The sequence below is a fragment of the Capricornis sumatraensis genome, chromosome 9 (genome assembly GCF_032405125.1).
Source record: "Capricornis sumatraensis isolate serow.1 chromosome 9, serow.2, whole genome shotgun sequence".
Taxonomy (NCBI): Eukaryota; Metazoa; Chordata; class Mammalia; order Artiodactyla; family Bovidae; genus Capricornis; species Capricornis sumatraensis.
Window position 1 is genome coordinate 6,504,298 of NC_091077.1, and position 12,373 is coordinate 6,516,670.

Sequence of the window (12,373 nt, forward strand, 5' to 3'; positions counted from 1 at the left end):
AAGGGGTGCGACTTGCAGTGGGCCATGAATTGGAAGTGAACACGGAAGAATGAGCTTTGTGTGTGAAAGCTCACGTCTCCTGAGCACTTCAACAGGGTGACCTTTGCACGCCTCCATCTCACATCTTCCCTAAAGGACAACTTGAGTGCTGGCTGGGGTCACCCAGTGTAGCATCATCAGTGTCTTTGAATGCCCTGGCATTCAAGGCCTCCTGGTAGAACTCACCTTTACTCCTTACCACACAGATGGGGCTGGTGCCCCACCAGCCTTCAGGGGTGGATCTGTAACTCAGGCCTGACCAATCAGAGCCGTCCAGCGGCCTGGCCACAGTGATTGGCTCCTGGGTGATCATGTGACTCACAGTGACCCAATCAAGGCCTTCCCTGGTACCTCTGCTGGAGCCATGAGGGCTCTTAAAACCCCATCTGTAGAGCAGTAAAGAAGAAACTGAAGGCGTGGGTTGTGCAAACCCTGCACAACAAACCCTGCACATTTAAAGGACTGGCCCTTGACTGGCACCTGAGAGGTTACTTCTAGACTCTTGGAATGTCTTGACTGATAAGAGTATCAGTTTACCTGAGGCCATGGGCCATGCCAAATAGTCCACAATAACAGCATGATTTAGGGTTGGGGGGGGGACTTCCCTGCGGAGAAGGCGGTGGCACCCCACTCCAGTACTCACCTGGAAAATCCCATGGACAGGAGCCTGGTAGGCTGCGGTCCATGGGGTCGCGAAGAGTCGGACACGACTGAGCGACTTCCCTTTCACTTTTCACTTTCATGCATTGGAGAAGGAAATGGCAACCCACTCCAGTGTTCTTGCCTGGAGAATCCCAGGGACGGAGGAGCCTGGTGGGCTGCCGTCTATGAGGTCGCACAGAGTCAGACACGACTGAAGCGACTTAGCAGCAGCAGCAGCAGCAGGACTTCCCTGATGGTTCAGTGGTTAAGACATCGCATTTCCAATCTGAAGGACACAGGTTCACTTCCTGGTCAGGGAACTAAGATCTCACATGCCATCTGCCCCCTTCCCTCCCACCCCCCAAAAAAGAGAGAAAAATAGGGTAGGGGCTTTTGGTCACATGGTATCAGCTCAGTCTCTGGATGGGTGATCAGCCATATCTACATAACTGACCCCTCCGCCTCCACAAAAACCGTGGACAAGGCTTGAGTGTGCTTCCCTGGATGGCAGTATACTGTGTGTGTCGTCATGATCGTTGCTGGGAAAATTAAGCGCTGTCTGGAACCAGAAGCTTGTGCCTGGTTTCTCTTGGCTTCTGCCTTCCGCATCCTTTTCCTTTGCTGATCCTAGGCTGTATCCTTTCACTGTGATTAACGCAGCCATGACTATAAGAGCTTTTCTGAGTTCTGTGTGTCCTTCTAGTGAATTACCAAGCCTGACCGTGGTCTTAGGGATTCCTGACAACAGGTGTCTTTGGCCTCATCCCAAGAAGAGATGTGAGTCTCCCTATTGCACAAATAAGCCCTGAGGCCCCGAAGGTGGACTTGCTGGCTCTGAGGTGGCCAGCTAAGAGAGCAGTGGAGCAGACTGCTTGCTGGCCACCCCACCATGCAGAGGGGCCAGCTCCAGAGTTCTCAGGGATCTTCATGTTCCTTCTGTTGCAAAACTGTTTGCTTCAAAATCCCCAAGGTCCATTTGCTCTGACCTAGCAACTCAGCTTTCAGGAAGCTGTGGGACAGATGTGCAGCAATGCGTCTCTAAGGGCTGTGTGTTGCAGAAATTTTAAGGCGTCCCTGAGATCTCTTATCCTGCGTCATCCCTGGATGGGGAATGCAGTGTATCTCGGTTCCATGATGGTGTTGTCACTGGGCACGGTTGACCTTAAGATATGGGGATAATCTGGGTAGGCCCGACCCTGCTGGCTATAGAAGAGGAAGTCAGAGGGATTCAACACAAGGGAGGTTTCTATTACTGAGATGGAGGGGGCCACATGGCCAGTGCCTGAGATTGCCCCCCAGTGACAGCAAGGAAGTAGGGACTTCAGTCTTAAAACCACCAAAAAATGAGTTCTACCAACGAGCTGAAGGAGCTCAGACACAGAGCCTTCTTCAGGTGAGCTTCTGGGTGAGGACATAGCCCATCCAACATCTTGACTACAGCCTCATGGGCCCCTGAGCAGAAAATCAGTTAAAACATACCAGACTTAGCACTCAGAAACTATGAAATAACTGCTCCTTTTATTAAGCCACTTTGTTATGCTGTAATAAGCAGCAATAGCTAACTAACATATATGTTAGCAGTTGGCAGCTAATGAATAGTGGGGTTCATCCCTGTGTGGCTTAAAATTCCATGAACTGCAAACATAAATGTCTAAAGGAAAGGGATTATGTAGATTAAACTCTTGTAAAACTATTAATAATGATCCTCATGATAATGGCATCTTCTTTGGTCTAGGCCTAGGCCCTTGGGTAAATGCTGTTATTATCCCTATTTTATGGATGAGCAAAGTGAGGAAAAGAGAGGGCAAGACACATCCCAGGTCCCATAGGGTGAGGGTCAGGCCAGGGTCACTGTTCCCATCACAGAACTAGAACATTTTCAATGGGCTTGCTACGTGGACTGTATGTTGAGAGACCACCCCAAGGCAATCAACTGGCTTCCAGTTTTTTGGGTGACCTAGTTCTTAGAGGCTTTGGAGCGCACAGCAATGCCTGATGATTCCCTCCATTATTGTTTCTAGGGTCCTCTTAGGAGCCACTGGGGCATTCAGTGTAAAATGGAGAAATAATTGTTGCCAAGCAGAACAGCCCATAGTTGCAGTGTTCTTAATTCTTTTTAACTTCTCTAAGCCCTCAGTTTCCCATCTGGCAAATGGGACCAAACCACAGTATCCACCCCAAAAGGCAGCTGTGAGTGTCACTGAAAACAGAACCTGGTGCATTTTAAGCACTCTTCGTGGGGTGGTTGTTATTAATGCTGTTGTCTGTTTCTCAGCTGAAACCACTTTCAGCTCCAGGAGGGGAAGTGCTTTCTCTAATGGCACACACAAGCTGGTCAGCACTCAGAGCTGGCTCCTCCCATGTTTCACTCTGTTCAGCAGTCTGGCTGGCTGTCCCCTCTCCATCCTCTAACTCCAGACCACCTGCCTCTCAGTTGCTCTTCCTGCCTATATGTGGCCCTTCTAGGGGCAGTGCAGCCCTGGCCTGCTCCCATATTTACCTGACCTAGCCTCCAGATTAACAGTTGGGCACAGCAGTGGGCAAACTTGTCAGCATGTCTGATCAGTGATGATGGAAAAAATTCTGGAAATGAACAATGGTGATGGTTGTACAACAATGTGAATTCCACTTAATGACACAGAATTGTATATTTTTTAATTATATATTTTAAAATTATGAACTGATCCCAGATGAAGGGTGGAGGATCCCATAACTTCGGCCCTGAACTCAGACAGGCTGGAGTTGGAATCCCTGTAGCAGTATACAGAAGAACCATACATAAAAGATCTTCACGACCCAGATAACCACAATGATGTGATCACTCACCTAGAGCCAGACATCCTGGAATGTGAAGTCAAGTGGGCCTCAGGAAGCATGACCACAAACAAAGCTAGTGGAGGTGATGGAACTCCAGTTGAGCTATTTCAAATCCTAAAAGATGATGCTGTGAAAGTGCTGAACTCAATATGCCAGCAAATTTGGAATACTCAGCCGTGGCCATAAGACTGGAAAAGTTTGTTTCTCATTCCAATCCCAAAGAAAGGCAATGCCAAAGAATGCTCAAACTACTCCACAATTGCAGTAATCTCACATGCTAGCAAAGTAATGCTCAAATTCTCCAAGCCAGGATTCAACAGTACATGACCCGAGAACTTCCAGATGTTCAAGCTGGTTTTAGAAAAGGCAGAGGAACCAGAGATCAAATTGCCAACATCCGTTGGATCATCGAAAAAGCGAGAGGGTTCCAGAAAAACATCTATTTCTGCTTTATTGACTATGCCAAAGCCTTTGACTGTGTGGATCACAATAAACTGTGGGAAATTCTTCAAGAGATGGGAATACCAGACCACCTGACCTGCCTCTTGAGAAATCTGTATGCAGGTCAGGAAGCAACAGTTAGAACTGGACATGGAACAACAGACTGGTTCCAAATTGGGAAAGGAGTACATCAAGGCTGCATATTGTCACCCTGCTTATTTAACTTCTATGCAGAGTACATCATGCAAAATGCTGGGTTGGATGAAGTACAAGCTGGAATCAAGATTGCCAGGAGAAATATCAATAACCTCAGATATGCAGATGACACCACTCTTATGGCAGAAAGTGAAGAAGAACTAAAGAGCCTCTTGATGAAAGTGAAAGAGGAGAGTGAAAAAGTTGGCTTAAAACTCAACATTCGGAAAACTAAAATCATGGCATCTGGTTCCATCACTTCATGGCAAATAGATGAGGAAACAATGGAAACAGTGATAGAAGTTATTTTGGGGGGCTCCCAAATCACTGGAGACGGTACCTGCAGCCATGAAATTAAAAGATCCTTGCTCCTTAGAAGGAAATCTATGATCAATCTAGACAGCATATTAAAAAGCAGAGACACTACTTTACTAACACAGGTCCACCTAGTCAAAGCTATGGTTTTTCCAGTGGTCATGTATGCATGTGTGTTGGACTATAAAGAAAGGTGAGCGCTGAAGAATTGATGCTTTTGAACTGTGGTGTTGGCGAAGACTCTTGAGAGTCCCTTGGACTTCAAGGAGATCCAACCAGTCCATCCTAAAAGAAATCAGTTCTGAATATTCATTGGAAGGACTGATGCTGAAGCTGAAACTCCAATACTTTGGCCACCTGATGTGAAGAACTGACCCTGATGCCGGGAAAGATTGAAGGCAGGAGGAAAAGGGGACAACAGAGGATGAGATGCTTGGATGGCATCACTGACTCAGTGGACATGAGTTTGAGTAAACTCTGGGAGTTGGTGATTGACAGGGAAGCCTGGTGTGATGCAGTCCATGGGGTCACAAAGAGTTGGACTCAACTGAGCGACTGAACTGAACTGAAAGTGTACAGTACAGTCATCTAGTACATTCACACTGCTGTGCAGCCACTCAGTTCAGTTCAGCTCAGCTGCTGCATGTACTCTGCATGTAAGTTAAATAAGCAGGGTGACTATATACAGCCTTGACGTACTCCTTTCCCAATTTGGAACCAGTCTGTTGTTCCATGTCCAGTTCTAACTGTTGCTTCCTGACCTGCATACAGATTTCTCAAGAGGCAGGTCAGGTGGTCTGGTATTCCCATCTCTCTCAGAATTTTCCACAGCTTCTTGTGATCCACACAGTCAAAGGCTTTGGCATAGTCAATAAAGCAGAAATAGATGTTTTTCTGGAACTCTCTTGCTTTTTCCATGATCCAGCGGATGTTGGCAATTTGATCTCTGGTTCCTCTGCCTTTTCTAAAACAGCCTGAACATCTGGAAGTTCACGGTTCACGTATTGCTGAAGCCTGGCTTGGAGAATTTTGAGCATTACTTTACTAGGGTGTGAGATGAGTGCAATTGTGGAGTAGTTTGAGCATTCTTTGGCCTTGCCTTTCTCTGGGATTGGAATGAAAACTGACCTTTTCTAGTCCTGTGGCCACGGCTGAGTATTCCAAATTTGCTGGCATATTGAGTGCAGCACTTTCACAGCATCATCTTTCAGGATTTGAAATAGCTCAATTGGAATTCCATCACCTCCACTAGCTTGTTCATAGTGATGCTTCTTAAGGCCCACTTGACTTCACATTCCAGGATATCTGGCTCTAGGTGAGTGATCACACCATTGTGGTATCTGGGTTGTGAAGATCTTTTTTGTACAGTTCTTCTGTGTATTCTTGCCACCTCTTCTTAATATCTTCTGCTTCTGTTAGGTCCATACCATTTATGTCCTTCATTGAGCCCATCTTTGCATGAAATGTTCCCTTGGTATCTCTAATTTTCTTGAAGAGATCTTTAGTCTTTCCCATTCTATTGTTTTCCTGTATTTCTTTGCACTGATCATTGAGGAAGGCTTTCTTATCTCTCCTTGCTATTCTTTGGAACTCTGCATTCAAATGGGTATATTTTTCCTTTTCTCTGTTGCTTTTTGCTTCTCTTCTTTTCACAGCTATTTGTAACACCTCCTCAGACAGCCATATTGCTTTATTGCATTTCTTTTTCTTCGGATGGTTTTGATCCATGCCTCCTGTACAATGTCATGAATCCATAGTTCATCATGCACTCTGTCTACCAGATCTAGTCTCTTAAATCTATTTCTAACTTACACTCTATAATTGTAAGGGATTTGATTTAGGTCATACCTGAGTGGTCTAGTGGTTTTCCCTACTTTCTTCAATTTAAGTCTGAATTTCGTAATAAAAAAATTGTACACTTTAAATGGGTTAATTTTATGACGTGACTTTTTTTTAATTGGGGAGCTCGATAACCGCCATCTCTCAGGGTCCTTTGGGGATGTAGGATTGTATTCTATGAAAAGTCTAGTCTTACAGAAGAGCAAAGTTCACTAACCCCCACGATCCCCCAACAGCCCCGGGCCCACCTTAGGGGAAGACCCAGCAGCGCAACCCAGCGTCCAACTCGGGCTCGGTTTGCATAGACACGCCCACTCACCCAGCCAGCCTCTGCTTCCGCACCCCCACGTGTTTTGCGCAGCCCGGTCCCCTCCACGCTCTCGCTGGGACTCTCCACAGAGGCCAAAGACGGAAGACTTGGAGAGACCTCATAAATAATATATCACGTCAGCGGCTGGTGGGGCGGGGCTTCGACGCGCTTGGCTGAGTCAGGGTTATGAATAATACACATTGAGGCGGGGCCTGAAGGAGTGCGCGTGTCGGGGCGGAGTCCGGGCCCGGAAGTGGACGCCTCTGGGGCCTTGAGAGGTGGGGCCATCCAACCTTATGAATATGCAGGAAACAGGGGCGGTGACTGCGTGCCGCCTTCGGCCCGTAGCGTGGCGCGACTAGCCGGGTCTCATGAATCATGCAGCACGTCGGCGGGCAATACGGCGCCAGCCGGGCCCCTAGGGGGCGTGGCCAGCCGCGTCTCATGAATAATGCAGAGCGTCAGCGGGCGGCGGGGTGGGGCGTGGCCGGCGCGCCGCCGGCCCCGGAGCCGGGAAGCGGGGGGCGGGGGAGCGATGGTCGCAAGATGGCGGCGCTGAAGGAGGATCGGAGCTACGGGCTGTCGTGCGGGCGGGTGAGCGACGGCAGCAAGGTGTCCGTGTTCCATGTGAAGCTCACCGACAGTGCCCTGAGGGCCTTCGAGAGCTACCGCGCCAGCCAGGTGAGCGGCGGACTCGGCGCGGGCGTCGGGGCGCAGGTCGGCCTCGCGCGCCCCTCTCCGCGGCGTCCTGGCTAGGGGGTGCGGGGTCCGGCGTCTGAGGTTTTGCTCGCGGGTTTCTGGGCCAGCGGGGCGCGGGGTGGGCGCATGTCCCACTCGGAGAGCGGGGAGCCTCGGCTCGGGAGGCGACCCTGGCGGGCGGCCGAGGGCGGCCGAAGGGCCAGAACTCGCGCTCCTGGTCCGGGGGGCGTCTTTGTCGGCACCTGGAGGCGTCCGGGGCCTTTCCGGACTCACCCGGCACCTGGGCAGGAACTGGTTTCTCACCTGACCAGGGGAGGGGGTAGAGGTAGCGCTGTCCGAGCACAGGAGGTGGGGGGTTAGGGCTTCTCTGTCTGGCTGCTTGGCAGGGAGACTGGTAGGGATGGCTGACTGCGCTCCCGGGAGCAGCTTTTCCGCCTAGGTCACTGGCGGGGTGGGTCAGTGGGTCACCGCTGTCGGGGCTCCTGTGGGGTCCTGTTCACTGTGTGTGGGGAGGTTCTGTCTGCGCTTGGGGGCCGTCTTTGACGCTTTCCGGTGAGGCTCCTGGAGTCGGGTTCACTCATTTGTTGGGAAGAGAAGTCTGGGCAGAACCTGACAGCGTTTTCCCAGCTCCCCAGGTGACCCTGAATCGCTGGACACCTTTAGGAAGAGGGAGTCTTTTTGAGGGGGGCTTGCTGGCATGGAGCCTTTCCTAGCATGGGAGCCTGGGGTGGGCACCTGGGGAGGCACTCTGGCCACCGCACCTGGCCGCTGACTCTCACACTTCTCAGGGGCCGATTTGGGCCCTTCTGGGGAAGTTGGAGGCGTTTCAGTTCTGCCACCTGGCCCACCGGGGGAGGGGTGTTGGGGACGGGCTTCTGTGCACCGTCTCCCTAGGCCTGACTGGGGAGCACATCTGGGCTGGTGGTCAGAAACTGCTGCTTCCCATTTCTGTTTGTGTCATGGCGCCCCCCTCCTGTGTTGGGACAGAAGTTGCAGGTGCCCAATGGTCAGGTCCTGAGGGGAAACGGTTGCGGGGGTCCTTTTCCTCCTTGCGTGGAAAGTTGGGGCTTCATAGCCAGTGGTTAGGGGGTTGGGTCTGGTGTCAGGTTCGGGGAGGCCCTGCCCTGTGTGTGTGTGTGCGTGTGAGTGCGTGTGCTGGGGATGGGGGGGCCTCGGGCGGGTTAGGAGAGAGACTAACTAGGAAGGAATGCGGCTTTCTTCCTGCCCTGGGCTTGTTCGGCACCATTAGCTAAGCCCGGAATTTCTTTCCCTGTTTTGTTCCCAGTGCCCACCCTTCCCGCCCTTCTTCCCACTTTGGGGGGCAGTTTCCTTCCTGTCCTCTTGTCTCGGTTTCCCCTTCATTGAAGTGGGAGTTCGTCTATTTTGGAAGAGCGAGCGCCCACCTTGTCCGAAAGAGATTCCCCCCGGTGAGGCTGGGGTGCCCCTGCAGGTGAGGAGGAGGGGGCCGGATGGCCAGGTGAAGCCTCCCTTCCTTGTAGAATCCCAGCCCGGAGTCTTTTTTCCCCCTGGGCAATTCCGACTCGTTCTGCAGGAAGGCGAGCTTTCCTCGAAACAGCTGGGGGAGAGCTCCTGCGCCGTGTAAATAAGGTGAACTTGGCACCTGGTCACGGTGGCTTGGGAGCCCCGCCTTCCCTGCCATGCTGCCTTCCCTGGCTCCAGTTGCCCGGAAGGCCCGCCTATGCGTCCACCTCATGCTGTCACGCTGCTATTTTTAATTTAGGGTGTTGGTTACATCCCTTAAGCTGGATCTTCCTCGTGTGAGGGTGAAGGTATAACTGCAGACTCAAGTTCGACCCACGCAGAGCCCAGCTGTGTACGTCGTGTTGATCAGCCAGACGGGGCTCCCTCACAGAGCGTCTCCTGCAGGCCGGTCGTGTTAACCTGACTGGTTGGGCTGAGTTTTGGGGGTGACTCAAACTTCCATTTTTCTCAGAGGCGGACAGGTGATTGGAGTTTCTTGGCAATTTTGTATTTAATCCTACCAGACAGGCAGTGTCGTGGACTGAGGTAAGACCGGGGCAGTCCGGGCACTCAGTGTTCCTGGGTGGTGGGCACGGGGAAGGTGACCTGATGAACCTGTGTGCCTAGAGACGTGTATTGGCTATTAGCACAGTGTGCGTTTTGAAGCATCCTGATTTATGTGACTGTCACAGCTCAGCGTTTTCTCTTCTCTAGCACTGCGACTGTATGGTTTGCCAGTGGCAACTTGTGGAGAGGGAGGGTTTTCACTTTTACTTTATGTTGTTTATGTTGTACTTTATATTGTCACTTGATGTTTAAGTTGCCCCTTGGACAGCACAGGTTTGAAGTGCCCACTTATACGTGGGTTTTTTTTTTTCACCAAATATGTACCATAGTACTAGGTTGGTTGACTCTGCAGATGTGGAACTCAGGATATGGAGGGCCGACCATAAAGTTTATTCAGGATTTTTGACTCCTAGGGGCTTGGTGCCCCTAACCCCGGTGTTGTTCAAGGGTGAGCTGTAATGGCAAAGAGGTTTTACAAATTCAGATGTGGCAGGGGACTGGCAAGGAGCTTCCTTCAAAACTTTCTCTGTGGCTCCCAGGAGCCTGTAATCCTAGCTGTTGGACTAGCCCAAGTAGGAGTCCCTGACAGCTTCCATCTCCCGAAGGGTCTGGAGCCTGAACTGCCTTTGTATAGACCCAGTGACCAGCCTGGAACGTGGTGGAAGGTAAAGGTGAAGTTACTTGTGGCTGCCACTGTCCAGACTGGGGTGTCGGGCAGTCTCGAGTGTGTCCCAAGGCACTCCCATGGATCTCCCTTTTTGCTGTGATGGGTTACTTCCGGGAGAGAAGAGAGAGAACGTGTAAACACAGCCCATCACTCCAAGACCGCATCATGGGTCTGTTCAGAGAAGTGTCCCTGATAGTGACTCCGAGGAAGTGACCTTTGCTGGGGCACCTTCCTCGATCATGTGGATGTTTCATCGTCAGATTTGATGGATCTGTTGCTGAGTGACCCTGTCCTCTCCTGGATTATAAGTTTCTTAATGAAAAGGAAGATGTTGTTTAGGGAAAACTGAGGGCTCAGGGAAGGGCCCAAGAAACCTGCGAACTGGAGCCTGTCTGGGTTTGAATCTCTGCATCTCAGGTGTACCTGCATGAGGCCTTGGTTCTGAGCCTGACCCCTCCCAGTCCGGCTCTTCCTCCTCAAAGCTCTGAGGATCCCAGTGGCTGCTCTGGATCCTTCTTCTCTTTAGGATTATGAGTGTCCTAGTACCTGAGCCCTCTTAGCTCCTAATCCCGCCCTCAGGGTTTGGGGTGTCTCAGCGCCCAGCCCTCTCTGAGCTCTGGATTCTCCTCTCGGGACTGTGAGGGTCCTAGTATCTGAGCCCTCCCAGCGCCCAATCCTCTCCAGACTCCGAGGATCTCAGGCCCTTCCCTTTCTGAGCTCTGGATTCTCCTCTCGGGACTGTGAGGGTCCTAGTATCTGAGCCCTCCCAGCGCCCAACCCTCTCCAGACTCCGAGGATCTCAGGCCCTGCCCTCTCTGAGCTCTGGGTCCTCCTCTTGGGGCTGTCAGGATTCTTTTGGCTTGTGTGCAGCCCTGATCCCTCACAGGTTCTCAGCACTTGGTGTAGGGACCCAGGGCCGGTTACCACCTGGAGGTATGAGCAGAGACTGCTGCTGCTAAGTCGCTTCAGTCGTGTCTGACTCTGTGCGACCCCATAGACGGCAGCCCACCAGGCTCCCCTGTCCCTGGGATTCTCCAGGCAAGAACACTGGAGTGGGTTGCCATTTCCTTCAGTGCATGAAAGTGAAAAGTGAAAGTGAAGTCACTCAGTTGTGTCTGACTCTTAGTGACCCCATGGACTGCAGCTCACCAGGCTCCCCTGTGCAGGCAAGAGTACTGGAGTGGGTTGCCTATTGCCTTCTCCGAGCAGAGACTATGGGAGACTATCTTCCCGAATCTGATTTGAGTACAGGGACACCGCTCAGGGGCTAGATGTTTACCAGTGACCAGAATGTGTGCCCAGTCTCTCTAGCTGGCATGCTAGAGGCAGGAGACAGATAATGAACAGGGTGGCACCGAAATCAGCATGAAGAGCTTGTCAGCGGTCAGTGTCAGGAAGGAAATAGAATGGGGCGGTGTGAAAGGGCGCTGATTAAGAAAGGCATGCTTAGGGCATGCCAGAGCTGAGGTCTGCCAGGCGAGGGGTCCCCAGGGGGGAAGGGGTAGGGGTTCCAGGCATGGCACATGTACAGGCCTTGAAACATGAGGGGCTGGGGCGGGTGTTTGCTGAGGGTGGGGGCTGGGGGCTAGGTAAAGGGGTGGGGGTGGCTACAGGGCTCTGTCCTGGGACAGGCATAGGAAGAGGGGCTCTGCAGCAAATACCATGAGACTGTTCTGGGCTCACACTGGGGGCTGCTCGACTGCTGCTAAGGGGCTAGCTGTGTGGGCCTCAGCTTGGACACCAGTGGCAGGAGGAGCCTTAATTTAGCCTCTGCTCCCCTCCGCCTTGGGGAGGCCCCAGGAGGTGGGTTCGTCTCCCCTTCCTGATGGGGGGGCTACCCCACTTGGCTCTACCTGGTGGTGGCTTCTTGCCAGCCATGTCTGTCTTTCAGATGGGCTGTCTTTGGGAATAGTGACTGGCTAAATTTGCTGCTCCTCCTGGCTTTCAGCCAGGTCCCTCTAAGCCCTTTGTCCAGGCACGTATCATCTTCTTGTTCCCACTGTTCTTTGTGGGCAGTTGAGGCTCTGAAGGGCAGTGTTGCTAGCTGAGGCCACTTGGATTGTCCTCACTGGCCTAGGCTGCCTCTCAAGTTCGGAGGGAATTTGAGCCCCTGGGACCTAGCTCTGAAAGGGAGTCCCACTGTGGTCTCAAGTCCTTATGAAATGGCAGCATTCTAGGCTCCTGGGAGTGTTGGTGACGGGAGTGGCCATACAGGTGCTTGAAGTTGCCAGCTTTGACTGTCCCGTGTCCCCTGTCCCTTAAGAAGACCGGCAGGTGATAGCCAGTGTCTGTGGATCATGCCCACGTGCTGGCGCTGGCCTGAGCTGTACACGTGACTTCACCTTGTCTCCTGGTTGTCA

General features: G+C 51.9%; 1 protein-coding gene across 1 annotated transcript in view; it reads left to right on the forward strand.

The window, feature by feature from the left end:
* Positions 1-7,144: 7,144 nt before the first annotated feature.
* Positions 7,145-12,373, forward strand: part of ELL (elongation factor for RNA polymerase II) — a 76,158-nt gene continuing 70,929 nt past the window's right edge. The window contains exon 1 of the mRNA XM_068980405.1: positions 7,145-7,279. Coding sequence (XP_068836506.1) covers positions 7,145-7,279 — 135 coding nt within the window. The remainder of the gene's footprint in view (positions 7,280-12,373) is intronic.